General features: G+C 56.6%; 2 protein-coding genes and 1 pseudogene across 4 annotated transcripts in view; 2 read left to right on the top strand and 1 right to left on the bottom strand.

Annotated features, from left to right (window-relative positions):
- Nucleotides 1-1,281: 1,281 nt before the first annotated feature.
- Nucleotides 1,282-9,653, top strand: TMEM145 (transmembrane protein 145). Of its 3 annotated transcripts, XM_057712188.1 has the most exons (15): nucleotides 1,282-1,454; nucleotides 2,234-2,308; nucleotides 2,425-2,502; nucleotides 2,585-2,671; nucleotides 2,764-2,865; nucleotides 2,950-3,034; nucleotides 3,140-3,211; nucleotides 3,340-3,408; nucleotides 3,733-3,813; nucleotides 3,902-3,980; nucleotides 4,130-4,223; nucleotides 4,976-5,148; nucleotides 6,019-6,139; nucleotides 8,156-8,362; nucleotides 8,836-9,653. In XM_057712188.1, the coding sequence occupies exons 1-15, from the start codon at nucleotides 1,335-1,337 to the stop codon at nucleotides 9,082-9,084; spliced, it is 1,692 nt and encodes a 563-aa protein (XP_057568171.1). In that variant the 5' UTR covers nucleotides 1,282-1,334; the 3' UTR covers nucleotides 9,085-9,653. The 3 variants fall into 3 exon arrangements, with proteins under 3 accessions (XP_057568171.1, XP_057568172.1, XP_057568170.1); XM_057712189.1 differs by lacking the exon at nucleotides 4,976-5,148; XM_057712187.1 differs by lacking the exon at nucleotides 8,836-9,653 and having other exon boundaries at nucleotides 8,156-8,716.
- A 488-nt stretch (nucleotides 9,654-10,141) lies between these two features.
- The window catches only part of MEGF8 (multiple EGF like domains 8), a 44,639-nt gene continuing 37,179 nt past the window's right edge, over nucleotides 10,142-17,601 (top strand). The window contains exons 1-3 of the mRNA XM_057711742.1: nucleotides 10,142-11,026; nucleotides 16,635-16,798; nucleotides 17,042-17,248. Coding sequence (XP_057567725.1) covers nucleotides 10,840-11,026; nucleotides 16,635-16,798; nucleotides 17,042-17,248 — 558 coding nt within the window. The 5' untranslated portion in view covers nucleotides 10,142-10,839. The remainder of the gene's footprint in view (nucleotides 11,027-16,634; nucleotides 16,799-17,041; nucleotides 17,249-17,601) is intronic.
- LOC130838524 (calmodulin-1-like) lies at nucleotides 13,480-13,901 on the bottom strand (annotated as a pseudogene).

Here is a 17,601-nt window from a genome sequence, read left to right as displayed (position 1 = left end):
TTTTGAAATCAATTATCTACTGTTACAACCAGTTTTCTTGTTTAAAAAAAATTGTGGCTTCAAAGAGAGAAGGAAGGAAGGAAGGAAGGAAAGAGAGGGAGAAAGAAAGAGAGGGAGAAAGAAAGAAAGAAAGAAAGAAAAGAAAGAAAGAAAGAAAGAAAGACAGAGGAAGGAAGGAAGAAATGAAGAAAGAAAGAAAGAAAGAGAGAGAGAGAAAGAGAGAAAGGGAGAAAGGGAGAAAGAATGAACGAACCTGGCAGCAGACCTATTATCTCTCCTGTCAACAACTGGCTGAAGCCAAGTAGCAGAGGCCCCTTTTTTGTGAGGTCCACACTCTTCATTTGAAAGCATTTCACACACTTATGTTTCCTGCCTTGCCTCTTTACTTAGAAAGTTCTTTAAAATGATATTTTGGGGAGCAGTAAATTTTCTGCAGTGGAGGGGGAGGGATGAAGCTAAAAATGTGTGAATCTGATCAGGACAATGAAGCTGAGGGGCTTGGACTGTACTCTGTAAAGCTTTTCCAGGGCTCCCCATTGCCCACAGGGAAACCATAAAGTCAGTACCAGTGTGTAGGGGACTGGACTGGGAGGTTGCACAGCTGTGACTTGGCTGAGGTCTTCTGGGAAGGAAGTGGCAATGCTGGGATTTGAACCCAAGCAATTGATTTCAGTCTGCTTGTGGGTTTCTCACAACACCACCTCTTCTGCCTCACAGCAACTGATTTCACACGCTGGTAAGCAGTGACAGGACAAGGTCAGGCAGCAGGGTGTAGTGGTTGTGGCTGAGGGCTCGCTGCCACCTCGGAGTTGTGTGACCCAGAACAAGTGGTTTGCCCACTCTGTGCCTCTGTGTCTCTGTAGACACTTCACAGAGTGCATGGGATCTGGAGTGGTCACAGTTGGTGATGGCTCTCATGGGGGCAGGGATGGGCAATCAAAGAGCAGTTTGGGGACTAAACTGGGGGACGGTCAGGACAGAGCTGGGGCCTGGGGGTTGTGGGCCATCCTGAGATGGCAGTCTGGAGGAGGATGCTCGGACTGGGGGAATGTGAGTTCATTTTAGGATACGGGGAGCCGGAGGTATCAAGGAGACTCCCAGAGGGGCGGACTGGGGCTGGGGAGGGGTGGAGAGGATCGGAAAGGGGCGTGCCCTCCCACGGGGATTAGAAAAGGGTACAGGCCAGGTCATCCTGGAGAAGGGGGCAGGGAGCGCGGCGCCCGGCGGCCCCTTTAATCGGGGGCGCGCGCCAGCCTGCCCGCGCGCTCTCGCCGCCGTCGCCCGGCCGGAGCGGGAGCCGGAGCGGAGCCCGGGCCGGGGCCGGAGCGGGTGGAATGGAGCCCCCGCGCGCGCCGGCTCTGCGCCGCCTGCTGCCGCCGCTGCTGCTCCTGCTGCTGCCACTGCCCCCCCGCGCCAGGGCCAAGTATGTGCGGGGCAACCTCAGCTCCAAGGAGGTGAGTGCGCCAGGCCCTCCCGTGCCACCCTCCGGGCCCCCGAGGGCCGAGAGGGAGGAGAGGCGGGAGGTGCCGCCCCGCCCCCTGCCTCCACTCCCGGGCGGTCCCTGAGAGCCGCGGGGGGGTGGGACCAGGGGCGATGCGGGACTAGGTCTGGGTTCAGGCTGAGGGGGCCATGGGGTCGAGAGGAGACTCGGGGATTGTAGGAGGGACATTGAGGTCAGAGTTGGGCGAGGAGGGGGCTGGGTTGGGAGAGTCGGAGTTTGGGGTGGGGGTGGGGGACGCCGAGGTGGTGCTGAAGGGACAGCACTTTTCACTCCGCAGAGAGCCCGAGTTCACACTCCTGTTCAGGACCGGAGAGGGCCGTTTGGAATACTCCCCGGCACCTGATGGTCTCTGGGACCACCGTGGGGGCGTGTGTGGATAACTGTGGGGATTCCGGTGGGGTGGTGTCCGTGACAAAAGGTGTTCAGGTTGGGGATTTGGATTTGGCCCTCCAGGCTCTTTCCCAGGAGCCTGGGAAATGAGAGAAGTGTTTGAAAGGAGGGGGAGAAACTCGGCGGGGAGGGCGGGGGGGGGGGGGGGGGGAGTGCATCTGAAGCAGGAATCCTGGAACCAAGGTGAAAAGATCACAGAAGAATTTTGGAGGTGACTTGGTCCCCTTATGCTTTTTGGGAAACCGGGTACTCCAGGGTAGGGAAGAAAAGTTGGGGGATCTGCGGAATTGAGGATAGTTGTCAAGAGACTCGGAAGAGGGTCTGAGTGGGCCCTTTTTCCAGGACTGGGTGTTCCTGACAAGATTTTGCTTCCTCTCGGATTACGGCCGATTGGACTTCCGTTTCCGATACCCTGAGGTGAGCCTTGCCCAACCACTCACCATGCTGAGGCTGGATACTCCCTTGGCTTCCCAAGGCAAGGGCTACGCCAGCTCCCCATGCTCCCCCAACCCCCCAAATCTCTGGGTCTGCAGGCCAAGTGCTGTCAGAACATCCTCCTCTATTTCGATGATCCATCCCAGTGGCCAGCCGTGTACAAGGCAGGGGACAAGGTGAAGTCTGTGAGGAGACTGTAGGGGAGGGGGGATAAGGTTGAAGCTAGTCAAGGAGTGACCGTGTCCCTGCCTCCCCTAGGACTGCCTGGCCAAGGAGTCAGTGATCAGGCCAGAGAACAACCAGGTCATCAACCTCACCACCCAGTACGCCTGGTCAGGCTGTCAGGTATGGGCCCAGCCTGGGGGAGTGGGCAGATGCTGAAGGTCAAGGGCCAGGGGGAGGCACAGGCAGGCTTCAGCCTTCTTGCTCCTCCCCAGGTGGTGTCGGAGGAGGGAATGCGCTACCTGAGCTGCTCTAGCGGCCGCAGCTTCCGCTCAGTGCGTGAAAGGTGGTGGTACATTGCACTCAGCAAGTGTGGGGTAAGGGGCTGGGCCTTCTCTTTCTTGCCTTCCTGCCGGCCTCCTCCCTGCCCAGGGCCCCCCTTAGGTCTCCCCACTCCACAGGGAGATGGGCTGCAACTGGAATATGAGATGATCCTCACCAATGGCAAGTCCTTCTGGACACGGCATTTCTCTGCTGATGAGTTTGGTGAGCATATGGGGACCCAGGATCTTTGTGGGAGCCCAGAACTGGGAGCCTGTTAAGGGACACCCATCCTGACTGCATGGTTACCTCCTTCTACCAAATTGGCAGGGATCCTGGAGACAGACGTGACTTTCCTCCTCATCTTCATCCTCATCTTCTTCCTCTCCTGTTACTTTGGATGTGAGTCCAGCACATGGTGGGGGGGGGGAGGGGGGAGGAGGAGAGATGGGGGAGGGGAAACAAGGTTGGAAGAGATGAGCCGCTCTCCTTTCCTGTCTGTGTACAGCCTTCCCCTACCCTCCTTCTAGATTTGCTGAAAGGTCGTCAGTTGCTCCACACGACTTATAAAATGTTCATGGCTGCAGCAGGAGTGGAGGGTGAGGCTTAGAGTGTCCCAACTTTTGAGTTCTGTGAGAGGAGGGACCTAGGGCTCAAATACCTGGGCCTAAGAAAGGAGGGGCTGGGGATCTGGACTCTGGGTCTGAGGGAGGAGGGGCTGGGGACCTGGACTCCTGGGTCAGAGGGAGGAGGGGTCTGGGGCCTGGACTCCAGGTTTCCTAGGTGGTCAGCGGGAGTAAAGGGTCTAGAATCCTGAGGGGGACGAAGGAAGGGTTCTGGTCATCTGGATCACAGTGTTAGGGAACAGTGATGCCCTAAAGCTGGTTTCTGTCCTTTCCTCTCTCTGCCCACCCTCCTGTTAGTCCTGAGCCTCCTGTTTTTCTGCATCTACTGGGGCCAGTATGCCACTGATGGCATTGGCAACGAGAGTCTGAAGATCTTGGGTGAGAATGAAGTGGGCCCGCGAGGGTGCTGGGGCTGCCCTCCAAGCCGAGCCCTGTGTCTGAGCTGCCCTCTCCTCCCTTCCACTAGCCAAGCTGCTCTTCTCCTCCAGCTTCCTCATCTTCCTGCTGATGCTCATCCTTCTGGGGAAGGGATTCACGGTGACACGGTGCCCAGGCTGGGGCGGGAGGGAGCACTGGGTGGGGGAGGGGGTGGCTGGGCTAAGGAGCAGGACCGAGATTGGGTTGGGGGGGGTGGCTGCCCCCTCCTCTCTGACGACCCCCACCCCTGCTGTCTCCCCTCATGGCCTGCCGCCAGGGGCCGCATCAGCCACTCGGGCTCCGTGAAGTTGTCTGTCTACATGACCCTGTACACTCTCACCCACGTGGTGCTGCTCATCTACGAGGCCGAGGTGAGTCCCGCCTGCCACTGCTCAGGCTCCGCCCCATCCTCCCCCCCCCCCCCAAAGCTTTTGGTGGCTTCTTCAACCTGTCTGCTAGCCCTTCCCCACATCGCGCTCTTCCTGGCTCTCTCTCTCCCACTCTGTGGTTTTCCGCCTTCCCATCTGTCTCTCTAAGGGCATTCCTCCCCTCTTCACCATCTCTGAGTAGCTCTCTTCCTCCTCCCTCTGTCTCTCACTGTCTGTCACATTTCGTGCTCAGTGTTGTGACTAAGTTCAGGAGTCACACAGACCTGGAATCCACTCTGGCTCTTTCACTTCCCAGCTGGCTGACCTTGGCTGATAGACCCCTCTCTGGGCCTGTTTCCTCTGCTGTAAAATTAGGAGAGTCTTACCTACCCCGGGGAACTTTTCTAAGGCTTTATATCACCTTGACTTTGGCTGAAAGGCTTCCTGCTTAGCCTCAGTTTCCCCTTCTGTGAAGAGGGGTGAAAATAAGATCTACTTCATCAACTCGATGCACACGGAAAAGCTCACACATGGGGCTGTTTAGCCTCCTGTATTGTCCCATGGCAGCAGACATATTCTCTATCTTTTTGCCCTTTCTCTCTACCTCTATATGCTTTCTCTTTCCATGTCATTCTCCTGCTGCTTCTGTTGTGACCAAGTACCTCTGCCCCCTGGGTACCTGAGGGCGGGTTCTGGGGTTCCTGTGTGGAGGGTTGGAGGCCAGGGCTATGACCAGCCCTCTCCCTTGGGTCCAGTTCTTTGACCCAGGCCAGGTACTGTACACATATGAGTCGCCAGCGGGCTACGGGCTCATTGGGCTGCAGGTGGCAGCTTACGTGTGGTTCTGCTATGCCGTGCTCGTCTCCTTGCGCCACTTCCCGGAGAAGCAGCCCTTTTACGTGCCCTTCTTTGCTGCCTACACCCTCTGGTGAGATGTGCTGGGTCCCCAACCTGTCTCTGCCTTTCCTGGCTTCCCAGAAATGGCTGTCCCCAACTCAGACCCTCCACAGGGAGGCAGATGGGCTTTCAAGTTAGGCAGCTGTCACCAGAGTGCGCCGCTTACTCACTTTGTAACCGGGAAAGAATTACTTTCCCAAAGTGAAAAAGAGAGTGCCTCAGATTGCTTTCCCATAAAGGCTGTCAAAGGTATCTCCCTGCCAAGGGTTATGTGGAGCATGCATAGGGCAACAGAGGAGGGCTTGGAGCCTGACACACAGTAAGTGTCCAATAAAAGCTAGTTGTGATTTTCTTTCATTCACCGTAACACAGCAGTAAAGTAGGTGGATTCTAAGTCACACTGCCTGGGTTTAGATCCCAGTGCTAAAGCTTGTAAACTGTGTGACCTTATACAAGTCAATTAAATTCTCTCTGCCTTAGTTTCCTCACCTGTTTAATGGGGTTGGACGTTGTACCTGCCTCATAGAGTTACTGTGAGAGTTAGATAAGTGTATATATGTGAAATGCTTAGAAACAGGTCTGGCCTGCATATTGGTATTAATTGTTATTACTGTCTGTTAATTCATTCATCAAACAGCTATTGATTTCCTATCAGGTGCCAGGATTTGGGGTGGGGTAGAACTGAATTAAATTCAACCTACTCCTTGCCCACCCCCAAATTTCCCAGGCCAGTGGGATTCCTGTCTCCTTTTAACCTCTGGCTTCTGAAGGTCACACTGGCTTCCCTCTGGTATGGGACCCACTTGGGACCTGTGTGTGTGTATAGCAGGGAATTTGGGGGCCATGGGGTGGGGTGGAAGGCAGGGACAGTGTCTCTACAGACCCAATACCTCCCCTTCAGGTTCTTTGCAGTTCCGGTCATGGCCCTGATCGCCAACTTCGGGATCCCCAAGTGGGCCCGGGAGAAGATTGTGAATGGCATCCAGCTGGGGATCCATTTGTATGCCCATGGCGTGTTCCTGGTGAGGCTGGGCATCCAGTTGGGGGTGGGAAACCGATGCGTGGAGGATGCGTGAGGCCCTCTACCCCTGAGCTGCCTGAACCTTCTGTTCTGAGCTCCTCCATTTCCTTCACTTCATCCCTTTAGTCATTGAACAGACACTTATTGAGAGCCTGCTGTGTTCTTGCAGGCTATTCCACTGTATCCCCCAGAGTCCACCCTCTTCTATTTGTCTCTCCCACTTCTGTGTCCTGGCCTCTTCCTCCAACCCCACCCTCTTTCTCTGCTCCCCTACCCATGTCCATCCTGACTCTGTGACTTTTCCCTTCTGTATCACCACTGCCTTCCCTAAGCCCCTTGGTCTCTACTCCGCCCTCCCCCCCATCACATTCTCCCATCTCTGCCGTTCCATCGCAGGAAGAAGCAACTGGGGTGGGTCAGGCTGGGGCTCCAGGGGGCCTAAATCTGAATGGCAGCAAGAGGTACGATCACCAGACCTCTTCTTTGACTTGGTTTACATCCTGTCCTGCCTTCTGGGTGACAGTTCTTCTATTCATCCATCCATCCATCCACCATTCAGTGGGCACCTGTCTCGAACCAGTGTCTGTTTCATGCTGGAACACCCATGTGCATTTATTTCATCTCTTGTTTAATTGGCAGAGCAACCCCCAGACAGGATGGATAGCGGTCATTGAACCCACTCTGCAGAGAGGGGAAGCTAAAGCCCAGAGAGGGGAGGTGACCTGCCAGGCTCCATGGCCTTTGGTGGGGTGGGGGGTGGGGGGACTTCGAACCCAGTCCTTCTCCAGCAGACCATAAGGTCTGGAATAAGAGGGAATCAGACAAGGAAATAGGCATTACCAAGGGCCCCAGCTCCTGACTTGAGGGGTCCGTCATGTATTCTTTGTAGGGAATATACTCAGCCACTGAGGGAGGGGGCCATGTCCCCCATGTTCTACCCTAGAATCTGACTTAGGTACAGACTCACTTTCCCAGGATAGTCCCTCTTAAGGCTCTGCAGGAAGTCACAAAGGGACAGAGAAGAGAAATGCTGAGAACCCACCATGTGCCAGGTTCTGTGCCAGTGGTTTTCATTTCCACCCTCTCTTCATCTTTCCAAGTAGGCACTGCAACCCCTTTTCTGCAGTGAGGCTCTGGGAGTTTAATCAACGTGCCCCAGATCCCACAGTGAGCTGTGGGGCCAGGAGGTGGGGTGCAGGCTCAGAACACCAAACACAGTGCCCTTTCTGCTATACTTCACCTTCAACCAGTTTCCTTCCTAAAAATGCTCACGTTAGCTCAGCGCAGATCCACCTCTGGCATTCCACTGCTCTTTGGTTTCAGCTCCTTGTTCACTTATTCAGCAACACCTTAGAGGGACTGTGCAGGGCTCCCGTGTTGCAGTGTTAGGGTGACACTCAGTCCCTGTGCTCATGGCCTGCCAGCTAATTCAGGAGACATCTCTACATTCAACCAATATTTATTGAGAGCTTATATGTGTGAGGCACTGTTCTAGAAGGTATTGGGGATTCAGCAGGGAAGAGAACAGTCAAGTACCTGCCCTCATGGAGCTAACATTCTAGAGTCTGTCAGTTGCTGTCCAATTGAACTTTCTGTGTTTATGAAAATATTCTACAGTCTGTGCTGTCTCATACACTAGCTACTAACCACATGTGGCTATTGAGCATGTAAGTGTGGCTAGTGTGACTGAGAAATGAAATTTTCAGTTTAATTTTGATTAATTTAAATCTAAATAGCCACATATGGCTAGTAGCTATCATACCAGACGGCATAGGACGCTGAAGCTTAATCATTCAGTGGTAACTGGGTGATCAGGGTTCCGATGGAGGGGGCATGGGCAGAGGAATGAGTTGTGATAGGAAAGGTGAGAGCCCAGAGGAGGAGCCTAATCCGGTTGAAGGGTTTCGGGGGAAGCAGGGGAGGTCAAGTGAAGGGGAGTCCTTAGGGCCTCATGTTTATGGAGGCAGCCTGAGGCCTGGACAGTCCTTCGCCGACTTGCGCCTGCCTTTCGCCCCAGATCATGACACGCCCTTCGGCTGCCAACAAGAACTTCCCGTACCACGTGCGCACGTCGCAGATCGCCTCGGCCGGAGCCCCGGGCCCGGGAGGAAGCCAATCCGCAGACAAGGGCTTCCCACAGCACGTCTACGGGAACGTGACGTTCATCAGCGACTCGGTGCCCAACTTCACGGAGCTCTTCTCCATCCCCCCGCCCACCTCCTGCGTAAGCCCCGCGACCCCGGCGCCCGAGGAGCTGCTGGCGCCGCCCCTGGAGTACCTGACCCCACTCCCGGCCCCTCCACCACCCTCCACGCCCGGGCGCCTGAGCCCACCCCCTGCCTTTCGCACCCCCCGCGCCCCAATGCCGCGCCGCGACCGGCCCCCGGCGCCCGCACCCACCTTGCCGGACTGGGTCCTGGCGCTGTTGCACACGCCCCCTCAGACACCCCGCGCGGTGCCCCCGCCGCCGCCGGCCTTCCGCGGTTCTCCCCCACCTCCCCGGCCGCCGCCGGAGTTCGCCCGGCGCACCCCGACGCCGCCCCTTGAGTACCTGGCCCCACTGCCCAGGCGCCCCTGACTGCCACCTGCGCCCACACCTCGGGAGGGGGGTTCATCGAGGGGAGGGGGACGGGTCTTCGGGGCCGCATCTGCCCCCCGTGGGTCCTGGACGGCCTCTGACCCTGACCCCCCTCCCAGGCCGGGAAGCAGGTGGAGGAGACAGCGGTGGCGGCGGCGGTGGCCCCAAGGGGCCGTGTGGTGACCATGGCCGAGCCGGGCGCGGCCTCCCCGCCCCCTTCCTCTCGGTTCCCCAAGGCGGCCGACCCGAGCTGGGATGGCCCAACGCCGCCCTACCAGCCGCTCGTGCCCCAGACGGCGGCGCCGCACACCGGCTTCACCGAATACTTCAGCATGCACACGGCCGGGGGCACCGCACCCCCGGTCTGAGCACCCCTGCCCGCCCCTGCCCCATGGGCCGCGCGCCGGGCCCCGGCCGGGCTCCGGATCTCCGCTCTATCCCGGCCCCAGGGCTCTGCCATTCCCGGCCCTCCCAAACCTCCCCACCCCGCGCGCCCAGGTAGGGGTGCGTAGTGTCCCGCTCCCGCCCCTCACCCCGACTCTAGTGCCAAACGGTCCCGCGGGAGCCGCTCTCCCCGTCCCCTCCCTCAGCCCCTGCCCCGAGCGGCTCCGGATTCTGGGCTCCCGCTGTTCCGTGACCTCCGGCCCCCTGGCCCCCTCCGAGACCTCTGACCCCGCTGGACCCCGGAACACCTGTGACGATAGCCGGGACCCTGCCTGTGACTCTCCAGGACTCCGCGACCCCGAGCCACTGCTCCCAGGACGGATATTGTGAAACTAGTCTCCACTCTGAAACCTTCCCTTGGATCTCTGTGACCTCGGACCCGAATTCTGTCCACCCTATCTCCGTCCCGGAGGCCCTGCCTCAGGTCCTTGGCAGAAAGACTTTTTCCCCTTCTTGCCAAAATAAAGAGGATTCGTTGAGTTTTTATCTTTAAGATGGGCTCTTTTTACATCTTGACAGTGCTCAGAGACGGGGCTGAGCAAGAACCGTTCCAGGCTCGGGATCTCAGTGTGCCCAACTGTGAAATGGTATCTTGGGAGGGGCCTGCAAAAGCTGACCTTTTGTTGACCCAGAATCTGAGAGCACTGAAGATATGAATCATCATCTAGCAGAGTCCTTTTACTGTACGGCTTTATTTTTACCTTCTCCTCCCCAGTTAGAGGTAGAGGCGCCCTCCAGTGGCCGACGCTTCGCACAGCCACCTGCACCTGGAGTTCGGGTTACGGCTTTAGCACTGCGCATGTGTAACTCTTACTTGGCCAACCAAGGAGGTCACTGCTGCGCATGCGTCTAGGGACAAATGGGCGGGGAAGTTTCCGGAAGTCTCCTTTTGTGGAGGGGTGGGGTTCGGTGCTCCGCAGTCCTCCCAGGGCCGCTCTGACCTGCGTCTCCGCTACTTCTCGCCTCCTCTCCGTCCTCACTCCCTCAGCGGCCGCTCGGCCCCCGCCCTCTCGCCCTCCTAGCGGGTCTTCTCGGGGCCGCTCTGGCCCGAGCGTCCCCTCGTCTCTCTGATCTGGCTCATCCGGCTCGGAAGGGAGGCGCGGGTGGGTGAGCAAGGGAGTTCGTCTATGGGGTCCAGGCCTGAGCCCCTGAAGACTGCCTCTGCCCTGGGCACCCGCTCGCGCCCCGCCCCTGGCTGGAGGGGTCTCTCCCGGAGGACCATCCGGGCCAGGCCCGGCCCGCATCCTTTATGTAGGCCCCCGCCGGGCTGTAGAGCCCTTCGCCCACTGGGGGGCCCACTGGGGTCCCACTGGCCTAAAAGGTCCATTTCGGCCTGCAGCGGCCCGCGAGTGTAACTGCAGGACACCGTTTATGGGGTCAGCCAGCCTATGGGGGCCCATATCTATAAGGGACTCCCGTGGCCCCTAGGGGTCTGCCCCGTCTATAACGACCCCATTTACAGGGTTTTCCATGGGTCTATAGGGCCCACCCCTTGGTTTCCAGAGCCCGTCAACAGCGGCGGTTCCCTTCTCGGGGACAGCGACTCCTGGACCTTTCTGGTCTACAAGGCCATGTCGCATCTATAGAAGTCGCATTTGCAGGGCTTCAAACCAGGTGGAGGGGCCTCTCCGGGTCTTTTTCACCCGTCCTGTCTGTAAGGGTCAGTGCGGGAGGCGGCGATGGCCCTGGGCCGGGCTCTGGCTGCGGCACTGGCTCTATCTTTGGCCGTGCTGGGGCCACTGTCCCCTGGGGCCCGGGCAGGGGACTGCAAGGGGCAGCGGCGAGTACTGCGGGAGGCGCCAGGCTTCGTGACAGATGGTGCGGGCAACTACAGCGTCAATGGCAATTGCGAGTGGCTCATCGAGGGTGAGTGGGGCCGCGTGGGTCACACACCCGCTCGTGTGCTAATTCATTTATTTGTGCACTCGTTCATCCACTCACCACGTTCCCAGAACCGGTTCTGGTCCGGGCCCTTTGCTCTAAAATGCAGCCAACCTGGGCCCTGCCTTGGAAGGCCTTGAAGTCAGGTGGGGGGCACTTAAAGACCCAGACGCAGATGGACAATTACAAAGCTAGAAGCATCAGTGAGAGGTATTCTGAGTAATTGTTAGAAACTCAGGCTCTGAGCCCAACCACCTGGCTTCAGATTTGAGTTCCACTTCTTACTAGCTTTGTGAATTTGGGCAGGTGGCTTCCTTTCTCTGAGGTTCGGCTTTGCCTTCCTGCAAGTGGGGATAGTTATAGTACTCACTTCCTGGGCTGTTGGAATTAAATGAGAACAGGTATTTACTGTGCCTGGCACACAGTAAATGTCCAATAAATGGTCTTAGAATTATTAAAATTGTCCTTTTTAAAGTACTTCAATAAAAGCATTTTTCTCAGACGTTCATGTACCAGACATTGTCTTTGCCCCTGGGGCATAGCAGAGACCTACACAGCCCCAGCAATCCCTGATGACCTGGGGCTTGGAATCCAGTGGGGGAGAGAAACACGTTAACATTCCAGTCCAGAGTGGTTGGGGCTGTGATGGAGGAACCCCTCGAGCCTGGGGAGCCCAGAGGAGGTGCCTGACCTGGTGGGTGGGTGAGAGCAGAGAAGGCTTCCTGGAGGAGGAGGTATCTGAACTGAAACTAAAGGACCAATAGGAATCAGCCAGGAGGAGGAGAAAAGTGTTTCAGGAAGAGGGAACAGCCTGTGCAAAGGCCCCATCTCTACCCTCCTGGGCTCCCAGTCTAGTGGGGGAAACAAACCTGCCCCCAGGGAGTGGGAATCCCGGAGACGACATCTGACTTAGCCTGGGCTATACCTGAGATCAGAGGCTTGGGTAGGAGAGAGCAGAAGGGCATTCCAGGTAAGGCGAATAGCCCATGCAAAGGCCTGGAAACAGGAGGATATGATGCTTTTGAGGAACTAGGAATCTGTGTGCTAGGACACAGAATCCAAGAAGACGGACAATGAACCAGAGGCTGGGGGGTTGGGAGGAACCAGGCGGTGTAGGACCTTGTGATTTTGAACTGTGTCCCGTGGGCAATAGGGAGGTGGAAGAGAAATCCAAGGCAGTGTCTGGAGAAGTCCAGGAAGGCCTCCCTTGGCGGCGCATAAGGAGGTGACCTTCAAGGAGAAGTGGAAATCCCCCAGAGGAGGTCCTGGTAAAGGCCAGAGGTGTGCCAGGGTCTGGATCATGCAGGACCTCCTTTCTCAGGCTTTGGAGCTTGGTCTTTATCTGGGGACACTGGGCATCTATGGAAAGTTTTGAACAGGGGAAGGACATGATCTATGTTTTAGACGATCTCTCTGGCTGTTGTATGGGGTATGGATGAAACATGTTTCTTGGGGATGAGTGTGTCTGTCCCCAGCTTGGGGGCCACTCCTGTCTAGGGGGTGAGAAGAGAATGGGAAGTATGTGTATGTGTTGGGGGTATAAATTGTTTTTCAGTCTTGAAGAGCTACAGCCTATTGGGGATGGTAAGGCTGGACACAGACATTCAGCCCCCAGTGTGCTTAGGGCTGAGACAGACGGAGGTGCAGGGTTGGGTAGACAGGCCTAGGGGAGTGAGAAGACTCTGCTGGGGGTCACAGGGGAGCAGCCCCTGGAGCGGGGTTCTGAAACATGCATAGGAGTTTACCAGGTACTAAAAGGGAACAACCTCCATGAAGACAAAAGAGGGGCTGGTGGGACTTCTCTGGTGGTCCAGTGGTTAAAACTCCGTATTTCCAATGCAGGGGGTGCAAGTTCGATCCCTGGTCAAGGAACTAAGATTCCACATGCCACGCGGCCTAAAAAATATAAAATAAAATAAAATAAAATAAAAAATAGAGGGGCTAGGGGTGGGTCTCAGGAGCCATGTCTAGGCTTGTCTGGTCTGGCTGAACTGTTGGCTGGGAGGAGCGGAGGGCACCAGAAGCAGGGGAAGAAAGGCCTTGAGTGTCATGCTGAGCAGTTTTTTTCTCTTGGGGTTGATGGGGAGCCACAGGGGGATTTTGAGCAGGAGTGGGCCACCTCTCTCAGGCTGGGTGGGGGGCGGGCTGGAGACTTGGTGTGCTAGTCTTGTGGGAGAGGATGAGTTCTGAACTGGGGCATGAACTGAGTGGGTGGAGAGGCACAGAGAACACAGAGATTTGTGACGTTTCACCAGTGAGACCTGGGGACCAATTGGCTGGAGTTTGGGTAAGGAGGAGTCCGGGAGACTGCTGGACCCCCCTTGAGCTCCCATCCTGCCCAATGTCCATCACCTCTAAGAACCAACATATTCCCCCATCTATTAAAAAAGAAGCAACTGACCCACTTACTTTTTTTTTTTTTTTTAACTTTTTTTTTTTTTTTTTGCAAGAGGTAAGTAAAAGATTCAATCTGATTCTTCTAGAGGGGGGAAAAAGGAGCTGAAAGTAGGTCTTCATTTTGCAGTCATCATCTGTATGAATTCTTCGTAGTTGACTTGTCTGTCTCCATCAATATCTGCTTCTCTGATCATTTCATCTACTTCATCTGTTAGCTTTTCTCCTAAGTTTGTCATGACGTGACGTAGTTCTGCGGCACTGATGTAACCGTTGCCATCCTTGTCAAAGACTCGGAATGCCTCGCACATTTCCTCTTCACTGTATCTCTCATTTTTCTAGCCACCACAGTCAAAAATTCTGGGAAGTCAATGGTGCCATTACCATCGGCGTCCACTTTGTTGATCATATCCTGCAATTCGGCTTCTGCTGGGTTCTGACCCAGTGACCTCATGACGGCTCCAAGTTCCTTTGTTGTGATTGACCCACTTACTTTTGTACCTTGTTCACACTTCATTGTGCCCAGTCCTCATAGCATCCTCATGAATAAGAGGCATTATGCCTTTGAAAAGCAGGGGCATTTGGGATTAGATCACTGTCCAGGATGGCCTGGGGGTTAGGCCCGTGTTGGGTGGAAACAGGAGGACTTGAACTTAGGGAAGAACTTGGGGAAGGCAGATGGTGAGCCGGCCCCTGGCAGGCACTTGACAAAGATGTGCTTGTTGTGATTCTAGGAACAGAGCTTTGTAGTTTGGTTGAGGCTGGTAAGATCCTAGGAGGTCTGGTTGCCAGGTCTGGCTGAACAGTTCTCCTGCATTCTCCAGACCACAGCCTGGGGTCTATGCGTGATGTTCTTGGGGGCTCTGGCCGGAGCCTGAGGGAGAGCTGCCAGCTTCAGTATTCTGTCTGGTGCATTTCTCCCTTCCTTCATCCAGTATTTCCTGAGCCCTTGTTCAGCACCAGGCCCTGTACTATGGGACCTCCTAGGCTGCAGGGGAGACGCACCTGGCCACAGATGGTCCTGGACCAGAGGAACGAAGGTTGTATTGGAAAGTGAGAACCTATAGGGGCACCTCATCCAGCCAGAGGGCATCAAGGAAGGCTTCCTGGAGAAGGTGGGGAGGTTTGCTGGCAGGAAGGGAGAATGTGCTCTAGACAGAGAGAGGAGCTTATGCAAAGGCCCAGCTCCTGATAGAGCTGTAAGCCGTGGGGTGATGTGAGACAAGTTGAGACTCCAAACACCAGGTTAGGGAGCTGGACTTTCTCTTGGAGTTGATGTGGAGCTGCGGAGGGCTTTTGAACAGGGGAGGGTAAGGGCCAGATGTTGAGCTGGGGAGATCCCTCAGGGACCCATGTCAGGGCAAGACAGGAGGCCAGGAGCCAGGAAGAAGGCTGGATCAGTGGTCCCGGTGAGGGAGGACAAGGCCTGGGCTGGCATGTTAGAGTCACTATCTGGGATCTTCACACTAACCTTGGTGGGTGAGGAGAATTATCCCCATTTTACATCAAGGAAACTGAGGCCCAGAGAGCCCATGGAACCGGCCCAAGATCACACAGCTCGTGAATAGTGGACGAGCATCTTCAGTATGCAGCTGGGTGTACTGAGGAGCATGGGTCCTCCAGCGGGTCGAGAGCAGAGCTGGAACCCAGGTCTCCTAGTTTTCCTAGCCCACAAGACTTCCTTGAGCCCCTAGTGGGAAATGAGGGACCTGGCAGAGAGCAAGAAGAGTGACGTGCTAGGAGTAGTGGCATTATGAAGTGCTAGGCCCCATCATAAGCACTTTAGTTGCATTATCCATTAGAGCCTCCCATGTGGTCACAGTCAGACCACTGGGGACTGCAGTCATCTGAACACTCACCTGGGCCGGGCATCCAAGAAGGCTCCCTCACAGGGCTGGCAGTTGATGCCAGCTGTCAGCTGGAAGCTCAGCTGGGGATGACAGCTGGGACACCTACGCATGGCCCCTCCACGTGACTTTGGCTTTTCATAGCGTGACAGCTGGGTTCTGAGAAGGAGTATTCTACGAGGCCCAGGTAAAAGCTCCAGACTTCCTCTGAACTAGCCTTGGGATTCCCAGAGCATCACTTCTGCTGTTTTGTATTGGCTAAGCTAGTCTCTGAGGCTCTTCCCAGCTGGGAGTGAGTCAGCCCTCATCTCTTGATGGGGAGGAGTGGCCAAGAAGTTTGACTCGACCACAGTGATTATATCCCTATTTTATGGATGAAGAAGCAGATCCAGAGAGGTTAGGTGACTTGCCCAAGGTCACACAGCTAGTGGCTAGTAAGTGGCAGAGCCAAGATTTGAGCCCAGGCAGTCTGGCTGCAGAGTCTGTGCCCTTAGGTACTATTCAATATGATAAACAGAAGAGACCCTGGGTGGGGGCAGAGAGGGGAGCTGTGGTGCTCCATGGTTCAGTCTTTGCCCAGGCGGAAGAAACGGGCCTCTTCCCTAGGAGCTCTGTTGAGTCTGGAACAGATGACCCTCACAGGGGCCCTTTTCCATCTGGGAGTATGCCTCTCTCCTCGCGCCTGGACCCGGACCCTCAGGCTTGGGTGTGTCTGAGGCTCAGGAATAAATGGGAACAGTTCTGTGTGACCACTGGGATGGGGTTCCTCTCTCTGCACTTCAGTTTTCCCATCTGATTAGTAGGGGGTGTTTGGCCTGATCTCAGGAGTCCTTTCCAGGGCTGATACTGTAATTTTTTTTTGTTTGTTTTTGGGCTGTGTTGGGTCTTCGTTGCTGTGTGCGGGCTTTCTCTAGTTATGGCAGGCAGAGGCTATTCTTTGTTGCAGTGCACGGGCTTCTCACTGCGGTGGCTTCTCTTGTTGTGAGCACGGGCTCTAGAGCACAGGCTCAGCAGTTGTGGCACACGGGCTCAGTTGCTCCGTGGCACGCGAGATCTTCCCGGACCAGGGCTAAAACCCGTGTCCCCTGCATTGGCAGGCGGACTCCCAGCCACTGCACCACCAGGGAAGTCCCTGATACTGTAATTTCTTCTGTCCCTCTTGCTGTCACAGCTCTGACCTCCCTGGGCTATGAGCCTGGGAGCCCCTTGAAGGTAAGGCCCAGGTCTGACTCATCTTTGGGCCCCCATCCCAGCGTCACGAGGAGCAGGCCTTGGTGTTTGTGGGTGGGCTGCATGGAGGCATGGGGAAAGGGGCCACATCTGAGCCTGGCCCCTCCGTTCTCACTGCTCAGCCCCGAGCTCCCAGCACCGGGTCCTGCTGGACTTCCTTTTCCTGGACACAGAATGCACGTACGACTACCTGTTCGTGTATGATGGTGACTCCCCCCGCGGGCCCCTGCTTGCCAGTCTGAGCGGGAGCACGCGGCCTCCGCCCATCGAGGCTTCCTCAGGCAAGGTTGGTGGCGCCGGGCTGCAGGGCTGTGGCTGGAGGATCCAAGTGGAGCGTGCAGGACAGCAGGGTAGAGGCACAGAGGGAAATAAAAGGCGGGGGGACTTGACATCCGTCAGAAGGATACAGGGACAGAGAAAGGTGGAGAGAGACAGAGAAAGGAGATGGGGATCCCCAGGGTGGGGTGGGGGCAGGAGCGGACCCCTCCCCCAGCCCAGCCCCAGAGCCCTGCCCACCTTGTGCCTGCAGATGTTGCTGCACCTCTTCAGCGATGCCAACTACAACCTGCTGGGCTTCAACGCCTCATTCCGCTTCTCCCTGTGCCCGGGGGGCTGCCGCAGCCACGGGCAGTGCCAGCCCTCGGGGGGGTGTGTCTGCGAGCCGGGCTGGGGGGGCCCTGACTGTGGCCTGCAGGAGTGCCCAGCCTACTGTGGCAGCCACGGCACCTGCACCTCGGTGAGCCTGTCCGCAGCTGTGTCGCCCTGGAGCCCTGAGCTGTGATCACACCCATCTCCTAGATCGGACTCTGCCCCTGCCTGGAATAACCCCCGCCAGCCCATCCTGTCCCCGGCACTGACCCCGCCAGGGACCCTGCTCCCTCCTGTAGTTCTCCCCTCTCCTTCCAGATCCCACCCCCCCACCTGTTACTCCAGTCCCACTCCACCTTCACCGAGGGTCCCTCCTCTGCCTGAGCTCACTCCCAGCCTCACCTGTAACCCACCTGTCACCTGTGAACCCGCCTTCCTTCCTCTTGCCGGGCCCGACTCCACCCTCCCACCCAGCCCCTCTGTCTGGCCTTGGGCCCCCAG

The sequence above is a fragment of the Hippopotamus amphibius genome, chromosome 16 (genome assembly GCF_030028045.1).
Source record: "Hippopotamus amphibius kiboko isolate mHipAmp2 chromosome 16, mHipAmp2.hap2, whole genome shotgun sequence".
Lineage (NCBI taxonomy): Eukaryota > Metazoa > Chordata > Mammalia > Artiodactyla > Hippopotamidae > Hippopotamus > Hippopotamus amphibius.
The sequence above is the reverse complement of the archived record's forward strand: the minus strand, read 5'-3'. Positions and strand labels throughout refer to the sequence as shown.